Below are 15,070 nucleotides of genomic sequence, written 5' to 3' on the forward strand. Positions count from 1 at the left end.
ATAGTTGTGGTCAATATTTATGCTCCCTGTGATATCGCGGGTAAAAGGCAGCTATGGCAGGAATTGAACAGTAGGAAGTTGCAATCCCAAGACCTGTGTTGGTGTCTAGTTGGGGATTTTAATTGCATCAGAGCTTAATATTATATCTGAATTCAATGATTGGCTCGTTGCTATGGAGGTTGAGGATATTCCTTGTGCGGGTAAGCCCTTCACTTGGGTTAGGCCTAATGGGTCATGCAAAAGCAAACTGGACAGAGTTGTAGTCTTTGATGGCTGGACTTCTAAATGGCCAGACAGCTCTCAACATAACCTCGAAAGGAATTATTCTGATCATTGCCCTATCATCATGAAATCTAAGAGTATTGATTGGGGCCCTAAACCTTTTAAGGTTTTTGATGGTTGGCTTAATAACAAGGATTATCACAAGGTGGTGAAGGAATGCTGGATTCAGAATCAGCCTCTTGGGTGGGGGGGATTTGCTTTAAAATGTAAGCTAAAGATTCTCAAACAAAGGCTGAAGAGTTGGAGCAAAGACAATGTAGGTGACTTGTGTCTTAAGGTTAATCAGCTTCAACAGCAGATGAATGAGCTGGAGAATTCCCTGCCTCATCAACCTTCTGACCAGCAAGTCCTACAGCTGAAGAAAATTCAAGCTGAGTTATGGGAAAAAGCTAACTTGCAGGAATCTTTTGTCAGGCAGAAATCTAGAAGTAAATGGATTAAGGAGGGGGATAACAACAGCTCCTATTTCCATAAAATCATCAACTTCAGCAGGAGGAGAAACACCTTGAGGGGCTTGATGTTGGAGGGTACTTGGGTAGAAAATCCTGAATTGATCAAGGCTGAAGTTCTGCAGCACTTCCAGAACAGATTCGGTGAACCTCACCCAAACAGACCCAATTTGGATGGAGTTCACTTTAATGTTCTGTCTCCTACCCAGAGGGACATGTTGGTCCAGCCTTTTAATGAAGAAGAGATTAAATGTGCTGTGTGGGAATGTGGAAGTGATAAAAGCCCGGGTCCAGATGAGTTTAACTTCAGATTTATCAAACACTTTTGGAAGGTGTTAAAACCTGATTTCTTAAGGTTTATTTCAGAATTCTATGTGAATGCCTCATTCCCCAAGGGCAGTAATTCTTCTTTCATTGCACTCATCCCTAAGCTAATGGACCCACAGTCTATTAGTGACTTTAAACCTATCTCCCTCATAGGTGTCGTGTCTACAAAATCATAGCTAAACTGCTAGCCAATAGGATGAGAAAGGTCTTATCCCACCTCATTGATGAAAGGCAGTCAGCCTTTGTAAAAGATAGACAGCTACTGCATGGGGTTCTGGTTGCTAACGAGGTAGTGGAGGAGGCAAGGAGGTCCAACAGGCCTTGTATGGTCTTTAAAGTAGACTTTGAAAAGGCCTATGATTCTGTGTCATGGCCTTTCCTTTTCTATATGTTGAGAAGAATGGGCTTTCACAAGAAATGGATTAGTTGGATTAAGGGATGCATCACCTCAACTTCTGTGTCAATCCTTGTGATTGGTAGCCCAACCCCTGAGTTTAAGCCTCAAAGAGGTTTGAGACAAGGGGATCCTTTGGCCCCGCTTCTATTTGATGTGGTTGCTGAAGGGCTGACAGGTCTCATGAGGGAAGCAATTAGCAAAAACTGCTTCCAAAGCTTTCTGGTGGGAGAAAATAAAGTGCCTGTCAACATTCTCCAATATGCAGATGACACCATTTTTTTTGGAGAAGCCTCTATGGACAATGTCAAAACTGTGAAGACCATGCTCAGATGTTTCGAGATGGTTTCTGGTCTGCGCATCAACTTTGCTAAAAGTCAATTTGGAGCTATAGGGAAATCTGAGGACTGGTGCATCTCTGCTGCTGCCTTCTTAAACTGTGCTATGCTCAGTTTCCCTTTCTGCTATCTAGGGATTCCAATTGGAGTCAATCCGAGAAGAGTGGTGGTGTGGGAACCAATTATCAGAAAATTTGAGGCTAGACTCAGTAAATGGAAACAGAGAAGCATCTCTATGGCTGGCAGAATTACCCTAATAAATGTTGTTTTAACAGCACTGCCTATGTTCTATTTGTCTTTTTTCAGGGCCCCTACAGCAATGATCAATAGGTTTTTTTTTTGGTCAGCAAAAATAATATATATTGATATATGAAAAAGTACCAGAGGTACTATAGATACAAGAGTATGTAAGTAAAGCTAGTAAATCCTCATATCAGGCTGAGTACAGACTGATAGGAGATTACTAGCCTACTATAAAGCTACAACGATTACAGAACCACAGCTGGTGTCATCCTAGTTTACTGAAAACCAGCTGGAAGATTGCTTGACCAAAAGTTGAAATGTATTGTAAAGTTTTCCTCCATTGCTCTGAACCATGTCCATGCCACAAATAGTGCATCTTCCAACAGCTTACTACCATTGAATGGGGCGTTCATAAAAATAACCTTATTCCTCTGCTGCCAGATGGACCAATTTAGAGCAACCCACCAGCACTTCCACCTCTTGTATATCTTCCCACCTTTCATCCCAATGTTGTGCTGCAAAAAATGGTGCCTAGGATTTATAGGGTATGCCCCCGAAGTCCCTATCCATGATTGGGATTCCCACCACAGATGTTGTATTTTGCTGCATTCAAAAAAGAGATGAGATGCAGTTTCGTCCTTAATACTGCAGAAAGGACATAGGCTGTCACTTATATCTATTTGCCTTCTCCGTAGATTAGACTTAGTCGGCAATCGATCTCGAATTAACCTCCACGCAAAGATCGTGGCTTTAGTCGGTATCTTCAGCTTCCATAAGTCCTTGAATATATCATCCATGCTTGCCACATCTGAAATCCCTTGTAGCAGTCTGTAGGCACTCCTAGAAGAATAATAACCATTGGACTCATGTTTCCATGTCCAACTATCTGCTTCGTGTTGCTGTAATGTGATGTGAGATATGTCTTCTAAAAACCCAACAGCCGATGCTACCTCGTTGTCAAATAGGGGCCTTCTCCACAAAAGATTCCATTCCCAGGCTGACTGTATGAAGGTCCCCATTTGCAGAATTAACTTTTGTTGCTGACTGGATATCTGATATAGCCTGGGATATTTCAGCATTAGTGGTTGCCCACTGCCAGTCCAGCGATCCTCCCATAAACGGATTTTGTCCCCACACCCCACCCTCCACATTGTTCCCTCGTTAAGTATATTATTGAATTGTTGGTCATGGGTCACTGCCAACAAATCCTGCCACCACACTGACTCGTTGCTGACTCTTTTAGCATCAACCAATGATCTCCATCCGCCATATTTAGAAGCAAGTATTCTGGCCCACAGCTCCTTATGTTGATGAAACAAATCCCATCTCCACTTTCCAAGAAGAGCTTTGTTGAAGGTTCTTATGTCTTTTATGCCCAGGCCCCCATTTTGTTTTGAGAGGCAAACAGTTTCCCACTTAACCCAAGCTATTTTCTTTTGCTCCGATCCCCCTCCCCATAAAAACCTGCGCTGGATTCCAATGAGTTTATCTGCTACTTTTGCTGGTAACTTGAAAAAAGAGAGAAAATAAATGGGGATCGAAGAAAGGGTAGACTGAATTAGGGTCACTCTCCCCCCAAAGGATAAATGGCGTTGTTTCCATCTAGCTAACTTCCTCTCGCACTTCCGAAGTATCGGATCCCACAGCTCACTCCGCCTTGGGTTTGCCCCAATGGGGATTCCCAAATATTTGAAAGGCATGGGGAGGATTCTGCAGTTCAACAGTTCAGCAGCCTCTCTAGTCCATTGTTCAGTTTTTCCCACTGCACCAAAACAGCTTTTCGCGAAATTGATTTTAAGACCAGACGCCAACTCGAATCCCCTCAGAATGGATTTGATGGTGACAACATTTTGCATAGTTGCCTCGCCAACAAAGATGGTGTCATCAGCATATTGAAGAATGCTAACTGGGACGCTGTCTTTTCCTACTAGAACTTCAGAGAAATGATTCTTATTAACTGCTTCTCTCATGAGTCCGGTTAGGCCTTCCGCTGTGATATTAAACAGCAAAGGAGCTAGAGGGTCGCCTTGTCGTAGGCCTCTTTGCGGAGAAAATTCAGAGGTAGGACTTCCGTTTACCAAAACCGAAATAGAAGCAGACTTGAGACAGCCATGAATCCATTGGATCCACTTACTGCAGAAGCCCATTCTGCGCAGCATATGTAGTAGGTAATCCCACGAAACGGAGTCATAAGCCCTTTCGAAATCAACTTTGAACACCAAACATGGTTTGCGACCCCTTTTTGCCTCCTCTACCACTTCATTAACAGTAATCACACTATGCAGCAGCTGCCTACCTTGTATGAAAGCAGACTGCCTTTCATCTATGATACTTGGCATTACTTTCTTCAGCCTGTTTGACAGCAACTTAGCCACAATCTTAATAGGTTAACTGCAATTCAAAGGAAATTTCTTTGGGGTGGCAGCTGTGAAGGAAAAAAGATAGCATGGATACCCTGGAGTAAAGTGTGTGCTCCTAGAGCTAAGGGAGGCTTGGGAATTAAAGATATTAAGGCACTTAATAATGCTTTGCTAATTAAATGGAAATGGCTGATGTTTCACCAATCAGACCAGCTTTGGAGTAGGATCCTGTTTTCTAAGTATAATGGATGGAGAGGTTTGGATCAGCGACCATCAAAGAAATACTTCTCTCAATGGTGGTCTGATTTAAGGATTGTTAATCAGCATCCGGTCATGGAGGATGTCTCCAAGCAGTTCTCTTGGAAGGTGGGTAGGGGAGACCAAGCTCTTTTTTGGGAAGACCCTTGGGCTGATGGTGGGGTACCTTTTAAAGAGCAATTTCCAGAACTATACCAAATTTCTTCTCAAAGACTACACTCTGTCGAAGACATGGGGTACTTTTCTGAGCATGGGTGGGAATGGAATTTCTCTTGGAGACGCAATCTATTTGATAGTGAGATGGGGGTAGCTTCAACTTTCCTAGAGACTATTGCAGCTATCAGAATTAGTGGTAACCTGAAAGACACCTAGCTGTGGGGAGCTGAACCTAATGGCATCTTCTCTACTAAATCAGCCTATAACCTTATTAAAGCAGAGCATCTCTTTGAAGATCAAGATTCAGGTTTTCATCAGCTTTGGGATCTTAAAGTCTCCCCTAAGGTTCTGTCTTTTGCTTGGAGGCTGCTTTGGGATAAACTCCCTACTAAGGATAATCTCTCTAGGAGACAAATTCAGCTTGACAATGACCTATGCCCTCTATGTCAAACTCAACCTGAAATTGCATCCCACTTGTTCTTCACTTGCGACAAAGTGCTGCCACTGTGGTGGGAATTCTTCACTTGGGTTAAGGAAGACACAGTTCTCCATAATAGTCCCATGGTTAATTTTCTTCAGCACTCACCTACAACTGGAGGAAAGGATATTAATAGAAGAAGGAAGATTTGATGGTTGGCTGCTACCAAGTCAATTTGGCAATCCATAAATGACTTGGTGTTTCACAATCTGGCGTTTGATACTTATAAGTTGGTAGATAACTCTATTTTCCTCACTTGGACTTGGCTCAAGGGGTGGGAAAAGGATTTCTGTGCTCCTTTTCACCAATGGTCTTCAGCAATGTCCTTAGCTTTTGTTTAAGTTTGCTTTGTAGGGAGGGGTATGTGGGGTTCCTCATGAGGGGATTATGTATTTTGTATCCTTTCAGGAGATATTTCTCCTGTGTTACCTGTAGTACCCCTGGTACTCCTATCTATTAATATATAAATATTCTTGGCGGTTCAAAAAAAAAAAAAAAAAACAAGCAGCTGGATGCATTTGATCTCTATACTCCAGCTTGAACAGGGGTGGAGTGTTGGAGAAGTAGATTCAGAATTAGTGTTCACTTTAGAATCAATGCTGATTCACTTCATTGTATAGAATTACAGTAGTTTCAATAAACCTTAGGAGATAGAGTTAGCCTTCATTATCCATCTTGTAAATTGCATTTAAAATGTTAGCCTTGTAAACTTGATGTGTATAAATATGACATTCTTCTGAGTGCTCAGTAAACTCAACACATTCAGAATCATTTGTCTCATTTATTTGGTGCTTTCTCTTAAGTACTAAATAGAATAAAATCAAGTTGTCCCAAAGAAATTCACCCACAAAATTCAAGAGTTGCTTAAGATAAGAAATCTTACAGGAACATTTGCAAGAAATACATCTCTTAGGGCAGAAAATGCTGCTCCTTCCTATATAAAAGGTTCAAATGACAAACAAAAAATAGAAGAAGAAAAACAGATTAATATATTATTTTATCCAAAGCATGATAATGTATAAAAATCAAACTCGCAAGAGAGATAGAGAAATGAAACCTTTTCAGCTGCATTATTTGAATACGTGGGACGTTTTACCTGGTGAGTACACAGTTAATAAATACCAGAAAAAAATTTGTGTATGTATCTAAAATTGGAAAAGTTGAAAAACGTGTATAAATCAAAATCAGAAACTGTCAGTAAATTGTCATTTTTATTATATCACTTAACAAGTATCTGCATGAGTTGAAGAGTATTTAACAGCTTTTAACTACTTTTTCATAACAGACAATTCACTATAAGAAGGAAATCCATAGAATAAGTCATTCTTGAGAACAAGAAAATAAGCAGAAAACATTAGTTCGAACGATATCTCCAGTTTCCTTACAAATATGTTGGAACCAACAATCCCTGCCCTGGGAAGGTACCCACACCACATATATCTTGAACTTCTTTAAGAAAATACGGAGACTAGCCCCCTGTCACAAAGATAAACCTCCAGGAATCCTCATAATAGAAAAAGAAAAAATACCAAAGGTCATTCAAGAGACCAGAACCCATCCACCCCCCAAAAACAAGAAGAAAAAAAACCCTAACTCAGAGTTACTTTCACTTCTTGATGAATGCGCACCGCAGAAATAACTATATTAAAGGGGTCAGAGTTGATGGGGCTTGGTGTGATGAACCGCAGAAGGTGAAGGAGGAAGTTAAGAATTTTTTCTTCCAAAGATTTCAAGAATCAGATTTCAGCAGACCCACTCCGGACGGTATTCCTTTTCAAACTATTAGTCAGCACCAAAGCAATAATCTGGTGGCACCCTTTCAGGAGGAGGAAATTAAGGAAGCAATTTGGGACTGTGGGAGTCAAAGAAGCCCTGGCCCGGATGGATTTAATTTCAACTTTATTAAGCAATACTGGGAGCTAATCAAGCCTGATGTGCTTCGCTTCTTGGATGAGTTTCATGCAAATGGAGTGTTCCCTAGGGGTTCAAACGCGTCTTTCCTAGCGTTAATCCCAAAGGTGCCTGACCCTCAAATCCTAAATGATTACAGACCCATATCTCTTATTGGGTGCATGTATAAGATAGTTGCCAAATTGTTGGCCAAGAGATTGAAGAAGGTGATGCCCTCCATCATTAATGAGTCTCAATCTGCCTTCATTGAAGGGAGACAGCTCCTCCATAGTGTTATCACAGCTAATGAGGTCATTGATGAAGCTAAGAGAAGCAATCGATCTTGCCTGGTGTTCAAAGTTGACTTTGAAAAGGCTTATGATTCGGTATCTTGGAGTTTTCTGTTCTATATGTTGAAGAGGATTGGTTTTAGTCCGCAATGGGTCAAGTGGATTGAAGGATGTGTTAAATCAGCTTCTATTTCTATTTTGGTGAATGGAAGCCCGACTTCGGAATTTGTACCTCAAAGGGGCCTGAGGCAAGGGGATCCCTTAGCTCCCTTTCTTTTTAATATTGTTGCAGAAGGTTTGAATGGGTTGATGAGGAGGGCTGTGGAGGAAAACATGTACAAAGGTTATTTGGTGGGCGCTAACAAGGTGCCTATCAGCATATTGCAGTATGCGGATGATACCATCTTTTTTGGTGAAGCTTGTATGGAGAATGTTGAGGCTATTAAGGTTATGCTTAGGTCTTTTGAGTTGGTATCAGGATTGAAGATTAATTTTGCTAAGAGTTCTTTTGGAGCCTTTGGAGTATCAGATCATTGGAGGCATCTTGCGGCCAAGTATTTGAATTGTAGTTTGATGGCTTTTCCTTTTGTTTACCTGGGCATTCCCATTGGGGCTAATCCGAGGCGGGGTAGGATGTGGGATTCTATCCTTCACAAATGTGAGAGAAAACTCTCAAGATGGAAGCAAAGGCATATCACATTCGGGGGGAGAGTGACTTTGATTCAATCTGTGCTAACATCAATTCCTATATATTTCTTGTCTTTTTTCAGGATACCTCAAGCAGTGGTTGCCAAATTAGTCAAGATCCAGCGGAGATTCCTTTGGGGAGGTGGCCTTGATCAAAAGAAGATTGCTTGGATAAGATGGGAAAAAGTTTGCTTACCCAAGGAAAGAGGTGGGCTTGGTATTAAGGATGTCAAAACTTTTAATATTGCCTTGTTAGGCAAATGGAAGTGGCATCTCTTAAATCATCATCAGGAGCTTTGGATTAAAGTAGTGGAATCTAAATATGGGGGGTGGAGGGGATTGGAGGAAGGGGATAGGGCTGCTAGCCAGTCAATTTGGTGGAGGGACATAAAAAGGGTGGTTAGTCAAACTCACCAAGGAAGGAGCTTTCAAGAAGGTTTCAGTCGGAAGGTTGGTGCTGGTCATAGTATTAATTTTTGGGAGGATAGATGGATCAACCAGGATGTATCCTTGGCAGAGAAGTACCCCAGGCTTTACCTCATTTCTCTGCAGAAACATAACACTATAAGTCAGATGGGTCAACACAAAGAGCATGGGTGGGAGTGGCATTTTACTTGGAGGAGAAATTTGTTTGATAATGAAGTTCCTTTGGCTGTCAACTTTCTTGGAGAGGTAGAAGGAAAGATCATCCAGCAGCATGGAGAAGATGGTTGGGCTTGGACTGGGCATCCTTCAGGTATCTATTCAGTCCAGTCTGCTTATCACTTGTTAAGGGAAGGGGGTTCAGCCGTGACTAAGGAACAAGTCTATGTGGAATTATGGAAATTGAAGATCCCAAGTAAAATAGCTATTTTTGCTTGGAAATTATTTCAAGACAGGTTGCCAACAAAAAGCAATCTGCAGAGAAGGCAAGTGCAGATTGTGGATGCTTCATGTCCTTTCTGTGGAGGAATGGAGGAGGAGGTTTCCCACCTATTTTTCCTCTGCTCAAAGATTTGGCCTGTATGGTGGGAGACTTTGTCTTGGCTGAATATTTCTTGGGTGTTCCCCTCTAATCCAATCCAGCATTTTCTTCAGCACCCTTTTGTGCAAGTGGAAGGGCTTAGAAGAGGAAGGTGGCAAACTTGGTGGATGGCTGTTGTTTGGTCTATATGGAAGATGAGAAACAGAATTCTTTTCTCCAATGATTCCTTTAATGGCAGCAAGCTTGTTGATGATGCAGTTTTTTTAGTGTGGTCTTGGCTCTCAAATTTGGATAAGGATTTTAAGCTCCCTTTTAATTTTTGGTCATCTCACATTAGAGAAGGTTTTTTGGGCTAGGCCTCAGTGGCTCCCAGTAGGAGCTGCAGCAGATCTTTAGTTTAATTTTTGTAGCCATTCTATGGTTCCTCTTCAAACTGGTGTAGTTTTTATTGGAACCATGAGCATGGAACTCTCTCTGTATTTTTTCAGTACCTCTGGTACTTTTATAAATATATTATTTTTGCTGATCAAAAAAAAAAAAAAAAAACTCTTGGAAAAATGTAAATGTTGTAAATAGGCAAACCAAATCATGTGACTATGATAATTAGGATACTTGTGTTTTTTATTTTCTATAATAAGTTTATATGATACATCCTTCATTGTGTAGTTCTAACACAGGGATTTCCTCATGTCTCTCGTTTTCCCTTCCTCTTAAAAAGAACTTAGAATTACACAAAATAAATTGCAACAGATACCTCTATTTGGTAGTTTGGAGTTCCCTCTAGCAATTTCATAGATAAAATAAGCATTTAAAAATAAGGTTAAAAAGCAAAGTATAAAAAACAGCACGTTTGGCTAGTGTGGACAGATATCTGGCTGCAATATCTTTTTAACAATCAAATGATGTATTAAAAGTTTAAAAGAAATTGTCCAAGCAAAAGGAGACTACAGAAAATAAATATTTCGTCCAATGGAAAAGCAATCTCTAACAGTAAAATTAACATCTAATAAAGATTAAGTATTACAGCAAGATGCTCCCTCACACTATTAATTTCCAAGACAGCACAGAACAAAACTGGTATAACGAAAAATAGAGGAAGAATATCTACATATTTACTTAAGGAAGATCAACTCCACAAATATGCATTCAGATCAGGGAACCATCACAAAAAGGGTAAAGGGGTGTATGAAAACTGGATATTTAAGGAATTTATGTCTATTCTTAGTTCAAATAAAATATAATACAAAAGACACAGACATTGTGATGTAGAATAAAACTCAAATGATACATTTGTCCAACTCACCAGCTTATCAAGGTACTCCAATGCTTGCTCTCGTGTATATACCTTACATTTTGTACATTCCTGATTATGGGGCAAAAGATATTTCACAATTCATTGATAGCATAAATAACAACATAATTTATTGTGCATAAGCTAAGAATGAACAGAGAAGCATGTAAAGTATTGTACAAGTCCCTTGTTTCTCCAATCTCTTATAATTTATTGTGGATAGAAGCATCATAGAATTTGACATAACAAGTATGGACATTAATTACCTCAATAGAGGGCAACAGTAGAAAACTATAACGAGGATCTCTTCCAACCATCTGTGTAACTTCTTGATCACTCTCCATCCCCATAGCTTTCATAACTACCATAAGAGGAACCTATAAAATAATTTTAATGGAAAGAGAGAGCTAATTTTAATGGAAAGAGAGAGCCAAATAAAGGTAAATAAGTAATCTTTAAAATGTACAAAAAAGAAAACCTTCTTTGGAAATTTATTCAATTGCAACCAGAGCTTCTCTTTTTCCATCACAACAACAGTTTTTGTTTTTATTTTCTCCGTGCTGCTTGTAACAGATGCAGTAATGCTGAAAGCCAAAATATGAACCAAAATTTACTTTAAAACAACAAAAAACAAATTCATTGATAATTTATATAGAGGGCATGAATGTACTACCAAATCAGAAGTAATGAATAATATACAGCTAAGAGAAGAATAAGATAACCTCCAAAAACAACCAAGCCTTATGACCTGACCCCATGAAAAAAAACCAGTTTCTATCTAGAAACAAGAATATAAATTGTTTATGACTCCCATAAAATGCAATTAACAGAGCACATGAACAAGTTTCCAGAAGCCTTGTCAAACCTATGCCTCTATTTTGGTGATAAAAGGAGAGAATTCGTAGAGATAGGATGGATCACAGAGCACAAAAAAGAAGTTACAAGCAATCGACCAAGAAGAAAAAATACAGGAAGAGAACATTAGCCCAAAAGAGATCTCCATGAAGAAACTCGATGCTTTTACTATAATATTTTTGTAAAGAAAAGCTTCATACTTTCATTTGATTCATGTATATAAAGCACACAATATGATTAATCATATTCACACTTACGAACCAGTAGAGGGTTTTCATGCAAAAATCATTTTTATAATTCCTCACACCTTGCTTAAAGAGAGCTACTTCACTTCTTGAAAAACCCCTTTGGAATCTGAAGCTCCCTCTAAGGACTGTCTTTTATATGGACAATGATGCTTAATAGAATTAATATTAGTGACCTGTTTTCATCAAAATAGAAATACTAACAACATAGTCTCGGATCTTGAATAAAATCAGAGACATAATCTAAGATTTTGAATAAGAGATTAAAGTTAACCCATTCTATATTTCATTATTTTCTAACTGGCAGCTGGATGTTCTCCCAGAACCTATCGAACTGAACTCAGTTAAAAGGAAGGGGAGAATACCAGAGGAACGAACCTACATGAAAATAACATGGAAACTGTTTACAGCTAAATTGCTTGAAAGATGGGTCTTAGTAGATGTATATTTTTATACATCAACAAATACAGTCATATCCTTTGATTAGAGGGATTACAACTAACTGAATTAAAATCCAAATTATCTGCATACAGAAGTGTCTAACTTTAGGAGGCTAATGATAGTTAAACAACATTCACCAAACCTCATTATCACTTTGGCAACACTAAATTACCTTAAACATATCAACTAAGAGCATTTGTAAAATAGGTACCAAGTAGGATAAAAATGAGGAGGGAGATAGTCAAAATGCATGACATGTGCACATGCTTGTATTTATATGAAAAGGCAAATAATAAGGCACTATTGTATCAATAATGATTACTTACTTTCCTTTCTTGTCAGTGTCTATAATTATTCTATTCTTTGACAGTTGTTCTTGTATCAAAATCACCTGAAATTGATTGGTAAAATCATAATTTGAAAAGGATAAAAGGAAAAGTGTATTGATAATATTATATTAAAAAAATGAAAGTTACTGTCATGGATCCAGAATTAAAACAACTGAACAAGTTTGATATGTCAATTTAAAATGCTTATTCATTTATCTATGTAACTAATAACTATATCAAGCTTCATTTTATTTATCACACTTTCTCTTTAATGACTCAACAATTAACTCTCAATTTAACGTTTTTGCCAATGTCAGCTGTTCACAGATTAAATGACAGGCAAGGTCTCTAACTTGGAGAAACAAGATAATAAAGTCAGAATATCACCTTCTCAGTCCCTTTGATTACAAAATATCCTCCGGGATCAAGGGGGCACTCACCTAATGAGAAAAAGCAGGTAAGATTTTTTATATAAAAAAAAAACCAGAATAATGAGAAAAATAATATATATATATATATATATATATATATATATATATATATATATATATAAAACCATATGTATTTCAAATTCATTCAAACCAAGTTTAGCAAGTTCAGCTTCATCTCTCCCATGCAAGACACAACAACAACTCCGCAACATAATAGGCATTCTTCCAATTTCAACTTTGAGCTGTGAAGAAAAACAAAGCCAAAGTTAATAATACAGATCTTTGTCAAATTCAGATTACAGTAGTGTTCAAATACCTTTCTCTTGATGTCTGGTTTATCGTGACTTCCTAGCGTGTACTCAACATCAGCACATATTGGAGCCGCATACCTTTTTATTAGACAAATAAAAAGGAAGCATAGTCTGTAAGAAGTTCCCACAACAAAAAAAAAATGTGTGACATTTGGTCTAACTATAACTTTCAACCATTAAATACACTAAAAGCCTGCAATTTCATTGAACTTAACAAGTGATTTAAGAGAATATATTTGCATAATGATTAAAATTCTATCAATAGCTGAGCAATATCCAATTAAAACATTAGATCATGTTTTTGAGAGTAATGAATCTCACGTCAGGTCACTCAAGCGGCACGTTTGTGGAGTAAGGTCCTCAGTAACCTCATCAATCATTATTGATGGTTTACCAATTCCGACATTTAAAAACCTGCCATTGTATATCCACTCATCAGTAAAACAACCAAAAGCAGCTGAAGCTTTGAAAGACCAAAGAAATAGAATATAAGTTTCAAATTAACCACCATGATTAACAAGAATTAAGACAACCAGAGGTGTCATCCGTAAGCTTAAAAGTTGACTCCATTCCTCAATTCCCCCCCCCCCCCCCCCACCCCAATTTAGAATACTTTAATTCGTAGCATATTACAGAATACCCAAATCAAAGGGACAAGGTATAAGTAAATCACCATCTGTACCTTAGATATATGTGCGGGTACCTACTCGCCACGATAAGATCGTTAGCACGAACAATTTTCTTTATATCTGTCCTCACAAAATAGTTAAAGGAATCCAAATGTTGCTTCACCAATCCCCTAACCTACCAAATTCCAAAATGCCAACAAATTATCGAAAATCAATCACTCTTGGCTATATTATTATCTCACAAACCATCACGTAATTGCAATTCATACTACACAACAAGTTAGTTACCTTGAGGAACTCGGGAAGAAGCTGGAACTTGTCAACAGCAGATTTTATGGGAGCAGTTAGGACCCTTTGGTCAAAACCAGAATCACCACAATGGTCACCAGGTAACTTGTTGCCCCCATTGAATCTTATTTCACAAAAACCAGCATTAGCACATACAAAATGGGGAAAGATTAAACAAAAAAAAAAAAAAGAGTTTAAAATTATACAAGTTTAAAAACTTCAAAAATTGTGATTGGATGACAGTTTAAAATATAGTGCATACACTATTTTTTTCTCAAAAATAAAACTCAACCCTTCATATAGTTTTGGGCAGAAACATAAAAAAGAGTTGAAATAACAGAACAACGCAATTTTCATTTTCCAACGGATGTGTGAAAGAAAGGAATATGTGAGGTGAGGAATAGAGAAAGAAAAGAAGAAAGAACTCAAAAGAAGTACTCACTGATTGGGGGGGTTTTGCAAAGGATCGTGCTTGAGACCCATTATGGGAATGGGTCAGTTAGTTGAAGGGTTATTGTTAAAAAAATTCGTAACAGGAGGAGTAGGGTTTGCACTTGGCGGTGAGTGAGAATGTGAGCGTGCTCTGTTTCTGCTCTGCTTCTTGATGCTTCAAGGAGAAGGGCGCCGTTTTTTTGGTGAAGTGTAGAGGAAGAAAGAAACCAATAGGAACACAAAAACGCACCGTTTTCTTTAAATTTCTTTTCTTCGTTTTTAAAATTTTGCTTACAAAAACTTCTCAAACGGGCCTGGGTCACCAAAACCGATCAATTAAAGTGAATTAACAAAATTATTTTTCACTTAAAATTGAAATCCACTATCCCCTCCCATGTGTTTCCTATGTTACGGCGCCAAGAGTCTCCCCTCTTTTATTCCTCCATTCATCTTCATCATTGTTGTTGATGGTGTCTTCTCTTGTCATAGTCGTCATCATAACTATGAATACTCCTCTTTCCCTATAAAGTTTAATTTTTAATACGGTATGGAATCTACATGACGATAAGGATTGGGTGATCCGTATGAATCATACTTTATATGGAATCTGTAATTTTATTTATTTTATTATTTAATAAATTACTAATTTGTTTATTTAAAAATTAATTTTAAATTTTTGTTGTTATTTAATTATTTTGTAAA

At 38.2% G+C, this 15,070-nt stretch overlaps 1 protein-coding gene across 3 annotated transcripts in view; it reads right to left on the reverse strand.

The window, feature by feature from the left end:
• Positions 1–14,604, reverse strand: part of LOC114418870 (DNA-directed RNA polymerase III subunit 2-like) — a 45,381-nt gene extending 30,777 nt beyond the window's left edge. For 2 of the 3 annotated variants that reach the window (XM_028384409.1, XM_028384410.1), the window contains exons 1-13: positions 14,379–14,603; positions 13,937–14,060; positions 13,702–13,823; positions 13,341–13,433; positions 13,025–13,097; positions 12,860–12,950; positions 12,665–12,717; positions 12,275–12,339; positions 10,886–10,991; positions 10,674–10,784; positions 10,420–10,479; positions 6,343–6,381; positions 6,169–6,219 (exon numbers count right to left, since the gene is read on the reverse strand). In XM_028384409.1, coding sequence (XP_028240210.1) covers positions 6,169–6,219; positions 6,343–6,381; positions 10,420–10,479; positions 10,674–10,784; positions 10,886–10,991; positions 12,275–12,339; positions 12,665–12,717; positions 12,860–12,950; positions 13,025–13,097; positions 13,341–13,433; positions 13,702–13,823; positions 13,937–14,060; positions 14,379–14,419 — 1,029 coding nt within the window. In that variant the 5' untranslated portion in view covers positions 14,420–14,603. Of the gene's footprint in view, positions 1–6,168; positions 6,220–6,342; positions 6,382–10,419; positions 10,480–10,673; positions 10,785–10,885; positions 10,992–12,274; positions 12,340–12,664; positions 12,718–12,859; positions 12,951–13,024; positions 13,098–13,340; positions 13,434–13,701; positions 13,824–13,936; positions 14,061–14,378 lie in introns of all 3 variants that reach the window. The other variant, XM_028384411.1, reaches the window with a different exon arrangement.
• Between the last annotated feature and the right edge of the window lie 466 nt (positions 14,605–15,070).

Source organism: Glycine soja, chromosome 7 (genome assembly GCF_004193775.1).
Source record: "Glycine soja cultivar W05 chromosome 7, ASM419377v2, whole genome shotgun sequence".
NCBI classification, from domain to species: Eukaryota; Viridiplantae; Streptophyta; class Magnoliopsida; order Fabales; family Fabaceae; genus Glycine; species Glycine soja.